Source organism: Montipora capricornis, chromosome 5 (assembly GCF_036669925.1).
Source record: "Montipora capricornis isolate CH-2021 chromosome 5, ASM3666992v2, whole genome shotgun sequence".
NCBI lineage: Eukaryota > Metazoa > Cnidaria > Anthozoa > Scleractinia > Acroporidae > Montipora > Montipora capricornis.
The window spans coordinates 18,843,945-18,861,444 of record NC_090887.1 but is presented as its reverse complement, the minus strand read 5'-3'; the positions used below and the strand labels follow the sequence as shown (position 1 = coordinate 18,861,444).

The following is a 17,500-nucleotide window of genomic DNA, read 5'->3' as shown; positions in this document are numbered from 1 at the left end:
CAATTATGTATTAGTCTATCCCAGATTTTATGGCATGACACTGACTCGAAAATTAATTTTTATGTAGGCGACAGGTTTCTTTACCTTTCAATGAGCGACGAGCAATTTGACATTTCTTGACAGTTTTAAAACACATTCTATTTAAAAGGCCATTGAGTTTCTTTTCGACTTCTCATAGCGTTTAACTTTTTTTTTGCTCATAGAACCTCGCTAAAGTGGGATAAATGTGTTTGTGTCTCATTAACATCTAGATATGGATTACCGCGGATTATATTGTCTTCAAACAAGAAAGCATTTACTCGCTGTCAATAAAACACAGTCTTCAACGTGTTAACTTATTTATATTCAAAAAAAAAAATCTTTGCTGAAAAGCTGACATTCACTTTTAAATATAGCGGAGAGTGGAATCAAACAGGACTCGCTCATCAGCACAAACTATTGGACCTTATTCGCGGTGAGATTTTTTCAAACACTTGCTAGCTTATTTTTTCCCTCTTTTATCTTTAACGGTTTAAGTCATATTCCGTTGACATCAGTTAACTCTTGTGAACACCAACCTTGCAACTCTTCAGCGGTGACAGCAGTTAACTTTTATAGCCAGCAAAAAAAAATAAATCTGACGGTTAACTGGGGTTCAGTGTACACGTCGCAAAGCGGCCATGACGGAAACAAGTTTTCAGCACATAAACGTCTGTGAAAAAACATTAAAAGAAGAAGAAGAAGAAGAAGAAGAAAAAGAAGAAAACAAATAGACGACTCAGAATGTTACGATTGCGCAATCAGCAAGCAAGTGCAAATTGTGACATAAAAAGCAAAGACGCCGATACAATTACGGTTGCGGTGCTATCGTTATATAATTCATTACGAAAACGTATTGAAGACTGACATTTAAAAAAATTGAATGACATTTACGTTCTCAGAATTATTGCGAAACCTTTCGTTAAGTTTGCCGACGACGGAACCAATTTACTACAAGGAAAAAGAAAAAAAGAAAATGCAGTGTGACAAAGCCGGGTAATTCAGGGATTTAATACTCACTCCAGAATTATGATGTCTTTGTGGTAATCCGGCTTGGAATTGTGTTTTTCTACTTGGAAAGTTGATAGCCCAAGAAAAAACAATTATACCGGCCTTCTCACTTAATATGTCCAAGCGTCTAAAATGCAAGAATGAGAAGTATTGACTTTATTGTCAAGAATTCCCCTGAAATTTCTTTGAGAAAAATATTCTTTTGTTTTGATGGCTAAAATTGGCTGTAAAGTCAAGGTATGGTATTTCTGATATGTTGCGACTTCATCAAGCTAGTACTAGTCTTTCACTGAACTATTCATTCTTAAGATTTTACAAGTATCTCTTGACAATATATAAGCTTCCCTTTGTGTTATAATCAATCGTACGCGTGGTTTCGCAAGACAATTTTTCGCGGCTCAATTTAAACAAAGATTCAGTAAGGTTAAGAATTTAATTTGCTTTTATTAAACAATAGTTTATTGAGTTGTTTGATCATTGGTCTACAGCCGATACTATATATTTTTTGCTTTCAACTGACTAAAAGCAACAAATGACGAAGCTTACGGAAAAACTAGAGATAGCTGCAAGGTTGTTTTAAAAGAAAATTTGCATGTACAAACAGTATCTGGACAAACACAGCCTTTTACACAAACGATTTTATCAACGTGACTTTGCGCTTGTTTGTCTATCGATCGAGGTAAAGAGTAACTTCAAGTTTTGTTTCAAAAAGGAATTAAAGAATACCAATAGAACAAAAGTATTGCTTGAGCTGGAATTTCCAATCCCTTTAAAAGTTACATAATCTTTAGTTGCATGGCTCGTTGTTCGCAATAAGTGTATTTAGATTTAATCCACGGTAACGTTTACAGCTAGTATTTTTAGTCTTACTTTCGGCTTTAGCCAAAACAGCTCTTTCAGTTATGTTTCAGTCACCCATAACTTGAAGACCCACTATGACTGCGGATCAGTGGTTCAGGCTCATTGCTATCCGACGATAGGTTTCATAATGGTACTTGTAAGAACTTTGAATTAAAAGTTTTTAAATTTCGTTTACTATATCGTGGCTCAAAGTAGTAAGGGATTTTGTTATAAGCAGGGAACATATAGAGAGAAATCCAGCATTGATCTCTTTTGAAACGTGAGTAGCTTCACGCTATATCGTCTTTTTAGCGCCAGGAGGCTTGATTAAATCAATATATGATATCAACGCATGCAGTTTATATCGAGGTATTCATCTAAGCCTTATCTATCAAATGAACCAATATATAAGGTATTGAAGTAATAAAAAAGCTTAGGTTAGTTGGTCAAAACGAATGGTTCCACGGTTTCGGGATGCCGTAACGGTTCATATACAATACGAAGTTGGGGGCACATCACAGCTAAAATTGAAGAAATATAATGAGAATGTGGGCTGTGTCGAACCTATCTAACATCATTGTGGATTTTCAAAATGAAACAGTCTCATTTATATCATTTAACCAGCAGAGAGAAACGTTATAAAATGACCTGCAGACGGTTCATAAGCCCCGGCCTCTTGTCAATTTTAATTTGCATGATTAATTTACGGTCATTGCAGCTTAAAATTTTCCGTAATACTCCACGAAAACAACCTCAGTACTTGTGTTCGCAGTCAAAATAAACCAAATTGTAGAGAAATTGAGATCGTTTTGAATTCGGTCAAAATCTACGCATTTACTCTGGAAAAACAGGTGGTTGTAAAACGTCAGAAACCGTAGATCTCAGTTCATTTAGTGAATGTCATTCTCAAATAATCCACCTTTTTTCAACCCCACATTGAATAAATGAATAGAATACTCAACATAAGTTTTAATTGAATTGCAAAAATTGAACCCTGCATCATTAGCAAAGCGCCTGTTCTCCGGAAACAGTGGCGTTGTGACGTCCTACGAATCTTTTTTGTTGCGGAACTTACGTTAATCGTACGCTCTTAGAAGACGGATTTTGAATTGTTTCAATAAAACAAACCCCTCAAGCTGCTCTTATCAAAAACAATGACATATTTTTAAATTTATTTGCACAGAAATCAGCCACATAGTCGACAAATTTTTGAAAAGCGGAAAATTGACGAAAACATATATACATGTATCTTCCGTGAAAACGGAGAGTTTGTTCAATGCTTCTACGGAGGGAAACGAGAACTTACTCTGTTCAGTGTTAACTAAATTTCGGTAAGGTCTGAATTTTGCAAAAAGGTATGTTCACAAGTTTTTAAAGCAGATTTAAGCGCGTTTCATTTCTACTCACAAGGCCACAACGAGATATTTGGACCTTAAGTTCACTGAAACGCTTCCTATTGCTCAATATTGCCTTTGAAAGCCTTTTTTTCGAGCCCTTTGTGTTCTGAGGTATGTGTACGTGTATGTGCTTTTAACTCTATGATTAGGGTAAATGTTCGAATGCGGAAACACGAGTACATTTTATCTTGAACGGGCCAGATACAAAACTACACCGCGCACCGGTGGCTCAGTTGGTTGAGCACCGGGAGGTCGTGAGTTCAACTCCGGCCGGACCAACACTCAGGGTCTTTAAATAACTGAGGAGAAAGTGTTGCCTTTGTAATTACATCTGCAAATGGTTAGACTCTCTAGTCTTCTCGGATAAGGACGATAAGCCGGAGGTCCCGTCTCACAACCCTTCAATGTTCATAATCCTGTGGTACGTAAAAGAACCCGCACACTTGTCGCAAAGAGTAGGGCATGTAGTTCCCGGTGTTGTGGTCTGTCTTCTGTGGTGTATCACGGTTGGGAGGGTAAATGCTCGGAGATATTAGCCACGCCAAGCTACTCTAAAAATCCCAGGGTAAATAAAGATATATGATATGATATGATGATATGATATGAAAACTGACTTAAAGCAAAGCCGAAATCTTGTAGATGCTGCCATTAGCCCAATATTCTTTCGCCAAATTTTCTACGGCAGAGGGCTTCTGCATGGTAGTTAAATCGTTCGTCATAGGAGATTTAGTGAAGTAGTTAGTTTAGAGTTACCTCGCATATCTTTTAGTTTTACTCTTCAAGTTATCAACCTTTAGTTATTACGTAATAAGGGTGATAGCCAATCGTTACTGAGTTAGTCATGTTTTTAAGCCCGGAGGCAATGTGCCAATATGCTGTGGACTAATCTTAAGTGAACCTATGCAAGTTTAAAATAGAAACTTTAATGTAGCAGATAAGATGGCTGGCCCTAATTCAGTGTTTCACTCGAAGAGTAAAATTCAGTCCTCGGCAAGAGGAATTCAAATTTTATTTGTCCTTGAGAATCATCTGAAAACTGCCAGGACTGCGGAATGTTCAGCAATATTAAACTTCGTCATTTGATTGAAAACTTCATGAATTTCAAGTCATTGTCCTGTGATTTGTTATTCAAATCACTATCACGCACTTGACGTGCGTCATATTGTACTTATTGTGTTTCACGCTTCGCCATGTTAAACACGATAAATGTGAATTTCAAAGTTTGTCAAGTCAGCGACTTTATTGTAGCTCTTAGGAAACGGTCGCTTGGTCAGTGAGTTCGTCTTGGTCAGTTACGCAATTGGCTGCAGTAGTCAGAGAATGAGATGAGTTTTTAAGTCATTATACCAGATCAACAAGCATTCAAATTAAGGGGTTTGTTTTGGAAGAATTTGTGATACTGCCTCAGTGGTCTTGTGCCATGATAGATTAAAATTCATTGTATTTGTTAGGGCAAATATCCTACGGTAAAGGAGCGTAACTGACGTTATGTCGTGCGTCAGTTAAAACAGGTTAAGCATACACGTCTGGGTCGCTTACTCAATTGACGGTTTGGTTAATTTAGTTTGCTAATCGGCCCAGCAAGTGACTAACTGAAGTCTTCGATGACGGACAACTACTAGCTGGTTATTGCCTTGTGCGAGATGATGATAAAAAGTCCCATAAATCAGTCTGCAGGTAAGTCAATGTACCACCTGCTCAAAGTCATTCATAAGTTTCAAGGATATTCAGTCAATCGCTTAATTAGGTGACTCGTATGTCAGACTGCCAGTGACAGAAAAGCTGGTGAGGAAGAAAGAGTAAACAAGAAATATGGCCACCTAAAAGATCGGCGACGATGCATTCAATTATGCATAGAAACGCACTCGATATATATTTAGGTCCGCAGCATAATTCGATGACAGGATTTTGAGTCGTTCTTGCACTTGAATCCCTATGATGATCAATTTCAAATAAACAGGTCAGTCAGTCATTCAGTCACAAAGCAGGCAATTACAGCTGTGAGCGCTTTAATCCAATCAGGCAAAAAACTGAGGTCAGTTAGTGATAATTATTACGTTTAGTCATGACATCAGAAGTGAACAGTTACACTGCGAAAGAGCTAAGGGAAAATATGCATGGGGACTATTGCAGAACATGCTCTCAGCTTTTGATAATATTGATTCAGTACAGATTTGTGGTCTGGTTCAGTTTTGTCTGTGTTTATAACTCGACTCAACCAAGAAGCGCTCTCTGCAGTGAAGTGGCGGTTTGGCAAACTCCACCGAGACACTCAAGAGATTAATTATCGTCATGATCAAACACCCTCGAGGTTAAAAGCCCTCGGGACTGTTCTAGGAAACACTATAGCGATAACAACAACTCGACCTCAAGTTTAAAAGTGCCACTATGTTTTTGCTTTTTTGCTTAAGGACGACTAACTTAATATTAATTCTAAATCTTAGGTAACATTTCTTTTGCATTATCGGGAAGATCAGTCGAAGGGTAAAAACTAAATTGATGTCACAACTTTCGATAGTAAAACTATACCACTTAGAAGTGCTTCCCACATCTTCACATTCGCTTAAATAATGACAAACGATCGTGCAATGAGGAATAAAGGATTCAATGTATCCAAGGTGTTCTGAAACGAAAGTAGAACAAAAAAAACGTAGTTTGGGACGACAGTACCTAGAAGTACATAAATCTGAATTTACGGAAAGTTTTTCCAAACTTCAAAGCTCTTCTGCAATTTATTACTTATAAGAGCCAGTGTGGCGTTTCTGTATACAACCCCCATATGTATATGTATATGTGTGTATCACGGTGTGTGTGTACCTGTATATCTTGTACGGATTAAAGCCGCGTAGAAAAAGAAAGAAAAAAACAGTTTTTCCGAACAATTCGATGTAGTTTTCACCGCAGATTTATCTCTATATGTTGTTTGCAACAGCGGGGATTCCGCAAAACCCGAAGTCAACTGTAAAAATTAACTGAAAGTATTGCTTCTTTACAGCTGGTCGAATTGGTGTCATGTCAATCGTTGAAAGGTCGCGAAACACGCGTTCCCATTCTCTCAAGCCAATCACTCAACCAAGTTTGCTCACCCAGCGTTCAAAGCGAACCTTGAGTCTCCCCAACAAGGCTATCATTCCGCCGGTGATTAACATTCAACGTTGCTACGACCAGGACGAAAATTTCCGCGGTGACGAAGATAGGCACAACCATTCAGCCATTTCTGATGACATGAGCTGTATGGGTAAGTAAGCCGTATCACCTCATTTGCCAATTTGGTGAGAGTAGATTGATCACTTTAGAGCTAACCCAAGTCCCACTGATGTTATGGTTAAAATTGCAGGAAGATTCAACTAATGAAATGTGAAAAATGTACACATGAGATTAATAAAAAAACGTTCTTATCTTTTTTTCTTTTCGTGTCAGCTTGGTACACCCCAGTCCTGGGATTATCCTGCAGTCTTGTGATGTACTTCTGGTCATGCGCGTTGGCCTATTATGCAACAAGCTAATTTGATGGTAAGTATGACATTCGCAGAGATTGAATTTATAAAGTGGTTCATGATCCTTAATTTAGTTAAAATCCTGAAAGTTTCTTAAGAAATTTTGGTAAAGCACCGAACAATTTGGGTAAATAAAAGTAGACAGTTGTCGATTTTTGAGGTGACAAGGTTTGTTGAAAACTCACTTCTGAATCATGGCACCATGATTCTTCCTCTCTGATCAAAACTTTATCGCACTCGGCAATTCTTGTTAGTTTTGAAAAATCGAGACTTCTTTATCTCCGGTTGCACTGTTTCTCTCTGTCTTAGATTCCTTTCTTGTACCATTTTCTAATGTTTAGGCACTGGGTTTATGTTAGAAAGCAACGAAAAGACAGCAAAATTCTGATACTATCGAGCTAAAGCTGAACGCGAGACTGATAAAAGAAAATTAAGTACTCGCTCTTCGGGGCCTCAGTTAGAAAGTTCCCTTGTTGTCTGCTGGCTCGACAAACCCGGCTAACTTCTGGCGTTTTTGAGCAGGCGCTGGTGTCCAGGCTCCGTAAAGAAATTGACAAACCATCTCTGCCTTTGAGCAAAAACATCTGAAAAACCTTGGAAACCTGAATGAAGGCCTACACAGCCTCTTGTTGTTTTCTATTTTTTGCACGAAATTTGATTTTACGCAATCTTTTCAGGTTTTCTGGTCGCCTGATGTCCATTGCATTCAAGGACCACCCAAAGAGAGACTGAAACACCGAAAGAAAACAAAAATCAAGAAAAGCAACCGGTTCAATGGACATAAGATCAAATTAGTGGGAAAGACCTCAGTTTGATTGTGGTGGTTTTCAAATCAACTGAGGAAGAAGTGGTCGTGAAAATTAGCGTTTGGGAAAAAAAATACGATTTCCCAAGCCGAGGGCGATGTTTTTAATTTCATCTTGTAAGCAATGGAGAATGAACTACAATCCGAGGTGGTTTTCAACTGTGCCGAGTTTGTATTTGATAATGTTATTGACCCTAACTTAATTTATACATGGGAAACCCTCAGTTCGCAATAAAAGAGAGAGCCGCTGTTTGTCTTATGTTTTTGATTAAGTTAAAAAAGAGAGATTAGTAACTAACAATGCAAGACGCTATTTTGAAAGGTTTTTTATCGAAAGTATAGCTCTTACTACTCGATCGTGTTACTAATAATAGTAATTGCTTTAAAAGAAAGGGTTTGTTAACTGTTTTTTCATCCCTGGGACTTAATTAAATGCATGCAGCAAGAAAAAATTTTTTGATATACATTGTTTGGAATCTTAAGCTAAGTGAAGTAGAATCGCTGTACCGTGGACTAAAATTAAAACCCGTTTAAAATCTTCTACGGATACTACTTATATATAGATAGATACGTTTTTAGACCCATTTGTCACGGAAAGGTTTCTAACCGTATGCAACCAGAAACAATTACCTTTTTTGGACCAATGAAAGGAATGGTTTTCAAAGAAGCTGTGGTGCTGCGTCGGAGGGGATGAAATACGAAAGTTTGGTTGTATGAAATGAGTTGATAAATTAAATTAATTTTTTTAGCTGATGTTTCGATCGTTAGTGCTTCGTTGGAGCGCATGACGCCTTTATTGAAGTCCATCTCAAAGTGAAACATGCCAAAGTTTCGTCGAACGTTTTATTATCAGAACTTAGAAAGAGACTAAGATAATATGCTACATTGATCGTTCCAGAAAATATGTCAATTATACTTGACAATGATTAGATGGGAATACTGATTTGTTTGTATGCAATTGAACTGCGTTATCACTTCTCGCTCGCCCGAATATTATTCATAGCAAAACATATGGTCTTCACCTTTTAGCCTTCAGTTGATAAAATGGTTGTCCTTGATTGCTAGGAAACTTTAATTTAATGCCCTTTAAGCAAGCTGATCCGATTTCCAGGACTTCGTAAAGCCTTTTTGTGGTGAGTAAATGTTTACGAATGAAGTATTTTTGCCTTGCAGCAAAGAAACTTTCATTTCATCTAAATTTGCTTTCAAAATAAAATATGTTAACTGCTATGTTCGCTTGGATTTTCTTACACCAAGAAACGAAACCAACTAAATGGTTTTGAGGGATACTTCCTTTTGTGTTTAAAAAATACGCGATATTGCAATTGTATCATCCGACTTGAACGCAAGATGTTAATTTTTTCGATTTTTGGACAAAGAGACGCCAGCCTCTGTTGGCCAACAAAACCTTTGTTTCTTATAAATTAAACACATTATTTATTCAGTGCTTTGCTGGAGAAACTGTGAATGGATTTCAATCCTTTTTTTTTTTAACTGTGAAGTCTAAATGAAAAAAATCATAGCAAATGAAACGGAATGAATTTTGCACAAGTCAGAGACTCATCTTAGCTTGTTCATGCTGTTTTCAGAATTCCGCGGCAACGGCATTATTTAAAAAGGCATTGTTACCTCTCCCAACGCTAAACCAAATTTTTAGCCTTTTTAAAAAAAATCTTGGTACAATGTTATTAATTATTCATATGTGTTGTGTTCTCTCTCAAACCCAATAGTCATTCCACTCTATGACGTCATTAATGGTAAATACAGATGTTATCACACACGCTGATGTCAAAATTTATCATATGAATAGCTTCAGCGATATCTATATTTGATAATCGGTCAAAAGTAGAAAAAAACGTTTTACTGTAGTTTTCCTCGTAATAAATTCCTCTAAAATATCTTTTGTTAACTACAGAATGGATCACCACAAGAAACTGGTGCAGCTGACATTTTTTAATCAAAATACGAAAACACATGCGTGTACCCTGCGAGCAGTTGGTTTCTCCTGGGACGCTTCCCGAGAGAGAAACTGCGAGCAACCGTTAATTAGTTTCTTTGAGCGAGCCACCGTCCAGAGCCACGATCGAGTGAACTGATGAAACGAAGCGGAAGAACTTATCTACTTTGTAAACCTGTTTTGGTACTTGCGCATGCGTTCAAGTTCATAACTGCTTTGTTAACGCGAGTCCGCTACTGTAGTGATCAATATGGCATCTAGACCGTTCTGGAAGGACTAAAAGTCCCAAGAAATATTTGAACTTAGACAAGAGCAAAAGCAGGCTCTTTTTTTTTTTTTTCGAAAGCTAGGTAAAGATACATTGGCTGTGCTTCCCTCGCGACATGGTATGGTGTTTCTGTTACTCAAAAAAGACACGCATACGTCACGTGGGGCGTTACGTAACTCGCGCACGCTCAATGGAAAATCGAACAGTTGCGGACAGTGGTTTCTCTGTCGGGAAGCGTAGGAGAAACCAACTTTTCGCAGGGTACATGCTTGAGAAATAGGCATCAGTTTTTATGTTGAAATGTCAAAGGAAATTAGAATTGGTGGGTTTCAGTTTACGTCATCACCGTTATGTTAATGTTAGTGCATTGTACCTTTACGATCTTGGTCTCTAGAGATTGGTTGCAACACCACCTATAAAGCTTTAAGTATAAATGTTCTTACGAATATCCTTTTCAGAGATCAATTACCAACTGGATCCGGTAAATCATGTCTGACCGCACCACATTTTCCATACAAAAAAACAAATTTCAAACGCGCACCTTTAGAAGCAATTCATTCGGTCCCCCTCCGCCTCTTGGAGCCCATCGCTCCCGAAGAACGTTGAGTCTCCCAGACCGAGAGAAGCCGATGATTCCTCCGGTCATTGCAGAAAATCCTGAAAGTTCCCAACTGAATGGTGAACAGCACCCGGAAGAAGAATTAATACAACAACAACAACAACAACAACAACAACAGCATCAACCACGCTATTCCGACAGTTATGAAATCGGTATGCTGTAGTTAAACCTAATTAGGAGAAACGTTTCCAATTACCATCTAGAATCTAACATACATACGAAGGGGAACCGTATAACTTCAGCTTTTTGTAGCCCATTCCCTCTCTAGAGTTCAGCTGAGCGCGCAATGTACGGTAAACCCGCTTAATCTTGTATATCGGGAGGGACAAAAACAATGGAAAACTGAGACCCAAATATTGTTCCTGGCTTACTAGTCGTGTTTCCCTCAAGGGCAAGCTGCAGTTGGGTCCAATCTCTTGTTAAACTCCTGGCCTTTTTTTCTTACCTCTCGCCTATACCACAAAATCTCCGGCTCTCGTCATTTCCCACCGGAACAACGTACATGCCGTTTATATAGAAATGATGCAAATTAACGTTATACGAAAAACAGCTATGTCAGAACTGAAACGGACATATGTTTTTTCGAGGCAAGTTGCATTTGCGACTGCTGATCGATAAAACTGTACCATGTAAGTGAAGTTAGGATTGTTCAATTATAAACAATGCACTGGCCATGATCCAGAGATCAGTTGTACGCCATAGCACTTGAGTCCGCCATGAGAGAGCTTTCGTTATCAACAAAGTCCTAAAAGGTTAATGCACTGTCCTCTAATAAGCAAGATGATCCGCCTTTTGATGGTTTATGTCGAGAAGGAGAAATTTTCTTTTTTTCATCAAATGAATTGACCACCGAATTTAGTCCCTTCCTTAGAGAGAGTGGTATTCGCTCTGAGGTGAAGCCTAATACTTGAAATGTTCTCTATCAAATTTCCCTTCGATGCTAGTCAATTTACTTCTGTCAACTCATTGACTGCATCAGGTTTTTGCGCTTCACTTACAATACGAGCGTAACATCATGATAACGCCCACTTTCGATATATTAAAGTTCAGTCCTAAACAAAAGGAACCATCTCGAGTTTCTGGGGAATAAACTCATACAAATTCTTACATTTATTCCCCAGAGCCTCAAAATGATGCCTTTGGTTTAGGACTGAATTTTAATATATCGAAAGTGGGCTATTGCGCATTTGACAATCCAGTCTTGGGTGTCCTGTGGTAGCTTACTAATCTTTGGACCATTTTCGTTTTCTTCCAGGTTGGGTCAATCCAATCATTGGATTATTAGCCAGTCTTCTCTTGTTCATTTGGGCGTGTCTTCTTTCTCTGTCAGTAAATAACAAGGAACTGGGAAGAGATTGGACTTTTTATATGTAAACGATCAAATAAATTCGGCCCCAGTATCATCCATAACATTTATTTCATAGTTTTTTTTTTTTTGATAAACGTAAGACTGACTGGGGAGGGAGAAATTTAAGTCCACGAAGAACTCATTTCCCTTCCATATTTCTCGATATATTTAACATTAAACTGAAAAAAAAAAAAAGAGAATAAAAATGGATTTATTGAACGCAAAGGGTAGAAGATGCCAATAAATTTTGTCCAGGACTGTCTTAATCAGGAGGTCATAATTATAACTTCTATCACTGTTGAGAGTAAGATTTCGGTCAGATTAATCTGAGAGTGCCACTGGTCACAATATTGATTAATTCCGGCATTTCTGGGATCCACAAATAAAACCTTGTTTACTTTGGACATGCTTCTCGGCATTATTTAGGATCATTTCATAGATATTAAACTTGAAGGAAACGTCAAAGGTTAATCCACAGGGGAATGACGTTAGAGAAGAAGGGTTATCAGTGTTCATTTAAAGTATAAGATTTCATTTCACGGTAAGTTATCAGTTTGAGTTCAACATCTCCGTGAATAGTTCACGTTTGTCCACTGTGATACGAGCGTGTCATTGTTATAGAATGAAAGTATAACGTTGAGATGTTTTCAGAAATGTATGAAGTTCAGTGAGTTATCAACACAAAGAAAAAACACTCCACAATCTCAAGTCTAAAGATGTCATCAAGAGTTCTTCCAGATCAACAAGAAGAACAGACGAGTGTGAGTCATTTTCTTGTTTATTTTTATACTAGTATAAAGCGGGTAGCAACGGATCAATTTCTCGCGATGAGTAGATGCTTAAATCAGATTTCAATGACTTGGGTCATTTGTGACTCGAATTATTTGATGTTGAGGTACTTGGACAATAGCAAAGACAATAGCAAGTAGGATTAAATTTCGTTGGTATTTCGGTATTTCATATGAGTTGACCTATGGCATTTTATTTTTCACAAATATTTCAGCTGAGCTAGCTAAGTTACTAGTTAGCCTTGAGAAAATTAAAATACTATTAAAAACATCCGTTCGATAAACTGAAAAACAGCCGTTGCATAGGAGGTAATTGGGAATTCATGACTGACAGACAAACAAAACCCATGACTTTGCCCGCCTCATCCGGTAGGCTCATAAATCTTGGAGCAATCAGCACTAGTGTAAAATAGCATTGATCTGTCACACTGAAAGGTGCGTTAATAAGGTGTGTTCATTTTAGAGGGGTTTGATATGAAGAAAAATGCTTCCCCTGTGCGCTCAAGGAACACTTATCACGTTTCTACAAATTACTGGACTCTTTCTCGTGAGAGCATTTCTCTGACATTTTGATTTAAAACAGAACTTGACGTGAAAATGATTGGCGACTGTTTTCTTTAACAAACCCGCAAAAAATAAACCAGGATGAGGTTGACAATTGACGTGATTACGATTTCCGGGGCTTGAACGGTCTTAGAGAATATCATAAATATTTGTTTAATTTTCACCTTAAAATTAATACAGTATAACACAGTCCGGAAATATCCACTAATTGGTCGAGGTCTTTTTTTACGAAGAAATTGTGATCAATACATTTTTACGAAAAAATTGTGAAGCTCCATTCTATATTACATCAACTTACTTCCGTTGAAACAAAGGAATAAAAGACTTGGGAAATAAAATACTGACAACTAAGAAATGAAACAATGTAAAAAAAAATTACAATTCAAAACGACACGAATCAACAGAAAAAAATTCCTTTTGGTATCGTTTCCTCGAGAAATTGAAAGATTGAAGTATGTCCTCATAAGACACCGCTTTAATTTATTCAAGGGATTTAACTTAAGATTCCATAAGATTTTTTGTTGATATCAGAAGGTTATGATGATCCAAATGTTCTCCATGCTGCGCTTCCTGACATTTCACAGCCTCCAGCGTTTATCTGGCACTTAGTCCAACCGATTGATGATTGTTTGGGCCGTTCAGTCAGTGTGTTATCTTTACCGGAAACAAAGTTACTTTGTCTTTACGAAATTATGTTTGTCGAAGCCAGAGAGTTGGTATATAGCCACATTGTTCTTAGTATAAATATGGCTACCAATTTACAAGGTCTGTAGACGAAACTAGTTTTGCAGTAGCACATTCATGTGTGTGTTGGAAGTAAAAGCAAATTAGGTTTTTCCTTATCGCCATAAAGTTACTTTGCGTGATCATAAAATGTTATCTTTGCTGCAAACATGAAGACAGTTCGTCAACTTGAGTGACTTGCAAGTGTACGATTCAGTTACTTATAAATTGGGATTTTTTCGTGAATGGATGAACGAATGAGAGAACGAGGAAACGAACTGACAAATGAATGATTGGGACGTTTTTAGAAGATAATGCAAAATTCCAAAGTAAGGAAAATTGCAAAGTCTTGTAAATAATAAACAAGTTAGCCTGCTTGCATGCGGTAATTTGTATTTCGGTCGCCATATTGGACGGGTGAAAGCCGGAAGATCTGGGACGAGTGGGGAATACCTCGTTTTATCTTTCTTGCCCTCTCGTTCCCGTCCCCCACCCCGTCGTTTTGGCTACCCGGCCCAGACCTATCCACCGCTCTTCCAATATGGCGTCTGATACGTGATTCGCGACCACAACAACATCTACCGCCTGCGAGCAGGCTACAAACAAGTAATTAAATGCAACGAACAAATTACTGGACTTTCACTCAACAAAATGAGCACTGTGATTGGTTGATGCTTGGTCACGTGCCCCTAATCAAATTCAAATGTATCCCGACCGGGATACAATTCCGAAGTTGTTGCCCCCGCCGGATGTTTTGCTGCAATTGTTGGAGGGAAAGTCTAAATATATAACAAAGCACTCAATGTCTGGAGAGTCCTGATGTTTGCGTAACATCCCTGAAGACCCGAGGTTTCCCTCGGGATCATACAGTGTGTATTATTGCATAGCGCAGCACAGCTCTCATAGAACGTGGATGAAGAATGATCTCCACCCTGCTTTCAGACAACTACCCATGGAGCAAAGTGTTTCTTTCAATATTTATAAGTGCCAGTGGTTACAAGTTCGGTTGACACACACGATTCGAGTTAAAATAACATTATTAGCTAATCGATTAAACTTACAATGGCTAGCACTGTTGTTAAGTTTCCCAAGCTTTTCCCTTCCTTCAAGTTGTCTCGCTGAAAAAAGAAAACAGTTTTTAAGAAGTTCAACGTTTCTATTGGTTAGTAAGATGCACTTTAGGTGACAAATGCAGTTTGAAAGTTTGTTTAGTAGAAACGCCTTGATGCTCTACAAGCGTATCTACTGTCACCCACAAGAATGCCATGAATAGCACTATCCCTTAGTTTGCCTGCGATCTTGCTGTTCTCAAAAATGCGTGAGTCGATCCAGGCCAGCGGGCTACGATTTTAGTAATAAAGGCATCGCTATCACAAACGGCTTGAACGTGGACTGCTTCCTGTCAAGAAATGCCATAGCATTTTCTTTGTTTGGAAGAATGATCCCGATGTGGTTACAATCGATGGCTTCGATTACACCTGGAAAGTGCGCATGCGCAACAGCATAAAACTTTCTCTTGGTGTCGGCCAGGTTCTCTGGGAATGACAGGAATTGTTCTTTTTGTTTCGCTATAGCCTTTGAAACTGGGCATGCAGCAAATACAGAAACACCAAACAAATCGCCGTAATCCTCTGGAAAGTTCCTGTCGCATAGAATCTCAAAGCAATAAGCACTTGCTGCATTGGTGTGAGCGGGAGACCTCTACTTGTTTGATGTTGAAGATCTTTATCCAAAATTTTTGCGAGGTCAATGTCCGAAATCCTTTCTAAGGCGAAAACGCATTTGAAAGTCTTCGTCGTCGTATTCCTCTAATGGGTTAAATCTATCACAAGGTGCCGAATTTGACAAACATGTACATAACGTCGATTGACGTAGTTCCTTAACTGTCTGTAGCACAGTGGTCCTTCCATTATAAAATGGCTGACCATGCATGATGATATCATAAACAGCGTTTAGTATAAATACACAGGTGATTATACAAAATCGCGCGCTCTCATTGGCTCGCTATCTCGGATTATCAGCCGATAATCACCTCGACGGACAAAATGGCTGCCAGTTGACGTTTTGCCACTGCAAGTGAAGATGATTTCGCGTTGAAATGTTTTTTTTTTTCTCTTTTTTGAAATAATCACCTGTGCATTTATACTAAAACAATTATTCACGATAGCCGCCATGTTGGTTTTCAAATTGTCATGCAAATTAGCCATGTGTTATGCTGGGGGGCAAACATTGGATAAAAGGCAAATTGCGGAAAATCAGCTCGTCGAAATATTGAAATAAAATTACTAAAAGTGCATTTTACAATTTAGAATTACGGTAAGTACCTTTTATAATAATTTTATATCTTTTGATTGCCTTTGACATTTTGACGTTCTACTTCGTTACCTGCTCATTTTTCACTAAAAAACATCGAAGTAACTTGTGTAATGAACGTGAAACGAATCATCTGTGTGGCTAAAATGTTCTTTATAGCCTCTCGAACTTGTGTTGTTTGCCCCCTCAGAAGTGTGTAGCTAATTTGCATGACAATAGCAAATCCAACATGGCAGCCATCGTGAATAAGGTCTATTAGCCTAACTACCCTCGTTTTACAGTCCAAATTTAACGCGTGTGAACGAACCTAGTTTGGCTAATTAACACAAAGACAAAAGAATAATTTGGTGGCGGCCATTTTTGCATTCGGTCAATAAACGTTGTCTAAACTTCGTTTAAATAATCGGCCCTTGCACTTTCAGTTAGACTTCTTAAAAAGTCGCCTGAGCTCGCTTAAGTTATCAAAGCTAATACCTGGCCAGTGAAACTAAAGAACGATATAATAATTTTGTTTTTTTTTCTCTCACAGAGTGTCTTTTACGAATCATCCAATGTCATGTCTGAGTCCCAAGAATCCCTGCGTAACTCTCGCTCCTATTCCTCCAAATCACAGACTCAGCAATTCCTTTTCCCTTCTCGCTTAAAGCGTCGAACTCTGAGTTTGCCATCATCCAAGCCAGCCATAGCACATTTTCTTACCGTACAAGATCACCTTAACAAACGGAAAACTGACAGCGAGGAAGGCAGAAGGGAATTAAACAAGGGAAATATGGGTACGTGATTGAAATTATATTTAAACGCGATGATGATAAATTGAGCTGAAATTGTCAATCTCGACCCCAGAGCTCTTCTCTTGACTGAGGGAGAGAAAAGCTCTGGGGAACCCTGAAACAAAGTGTCTTCTCATTGGTTTTCGTGAAGAACAACCAAAAGCGTCTCTAATTGGTGCTTTCATGTTAGCACGAGTACCTTAGTGAGCAGGCGCCGATTTTTGGCTATAAGAACCATACGGCGCATGTTCTCCTACACAGAGGTCCCCAGAGCCTTAGATCCCAAGGCTCTGGTGACGAGAATGCAGAAAATGTGACAAAATAGCGAATTGGAAAATGTTGGTGCCACAACATCATTTTCCTACTTAATCCCGTTTTTATTTGTTTGTTTTTTGTTGTTTTTAGCCTGGTACACACCATTGGCTGGATTATCATGCAGTCTTGTCATTTATTTCTGGGCATGCGCACTAGCGTACTATTCGGACAGATGACCAACGGCTTTTGAACCAGTTTGTAAGTAAACGTCGGTTTTACTCGAGCTTGCGTTATTGCTGAAAATCTGCACCTGTCGTTAATCGATTT

The 17,500-nt window shown here is 38.4% G+C and overlaps 2 protein-coding genes across 7 annotated transcripts in view; both read left to right on the top strand.

The window, feature by feature from the left end:
- Nucleotides 1–366: 366 nt before the first annotated feature.
- LOC138049790 (uncharacterized) lies at nucleotides 367–8,107 on the top strand. Of its 6 annotated transcripts, none has more exons than XR_011132446.1 (5): nucleotides 4,461–4,640; nucleotides 4,718–4,943; nucleotides 6,262–6,504; nucleotides 6,687–6,779; nucleotides 7,441–8,107. XR_011132446.1 is itself a non-coding variant. In XM_068896215.1 (5 exons), exons 2-4 carry the CDS (start codon nucleotides 4,910–4,912, stop codon nucleotides 6,770–6,772), a joined length of 363 nt encoding a protein of 120 aa, XP_068752316.1. In that variant the 5' UTR covers nucleotides 4,471–4,640; nucleotides 4,831–4,909; the 3' UTR covers nucleotides 6,773–6,779; nucleotides 7,441–8,107. The 6 variants fall into 6 exon arrangements, 1 of the variants encoding a protein (XP_068752316.1); XM_068896215.1 differs by having other exon boundaries at nucleotides 4,471–4,640; nucleotides 4,831–4,943; XR_011132448.1 differs by lacking the exons at nucleotides 4,461–4,640; nucleotides 4,718–4,943 and adding an exon at nucleotides 367–454.
- Nucleotides 8,108–11,876: 3,769 nt separating this feature from the next.
- The window catches only part of LOC138049789 (uncharacterized), a 6,911-nt gene continuing 1,287 nt past the window's right edge, over nucleotides 11,877–17,500 (top strand). The window contains exons 1-3 of the mRNA XM_068896214.1: nucleotides 11,877–12,521; nucleotides 16,678–16,921; nucleotides 17,324–17,431. Of these exons, the coding sequence (XP_068752315.1) occupies nucleotides 12,477–12,521; nucleotides 16,678–16,921; nucleotides 17,324–17,409 (375 nt within the window). The 5' untranslated portion in view covers nucleotides 11,877–12,476 and the 3' untranslated portion in view covers nucleotides 17,410–17,431. The remainder of the gene's footprint in view (nucleotides 12,522–16,677; nucleotides 16,922–17,323; nucleotides 17,432–17,500) is intronic.

What these genes read in the sequence shown, in the direction of transcription:
- LOC138049790 (XM_068896215.1), top strand. Translation starts at nt 4,910, where the DNA reads ATGATGATAAAAAGTCCCATAAATCAGTCTGCAG. An exon ending in TCCCATAAATCAGTCTGCAG is followed by an intron (nt 4,944 to 6,261) that starts GTAAGTCAATGT and finishes GCTTCTTTACAG; the next exon opens with CTGGTCGAATTGGTGTCATG. An exon ending in TGATGACATGAGCTGTATGG is followed by an intron (nt 6,505 to 6,686) that starts GTAAGTAAGCCG and finishes TTTTCGTGTCAG; the next exon opens with CTTGGTACACCCCAGTCCTG.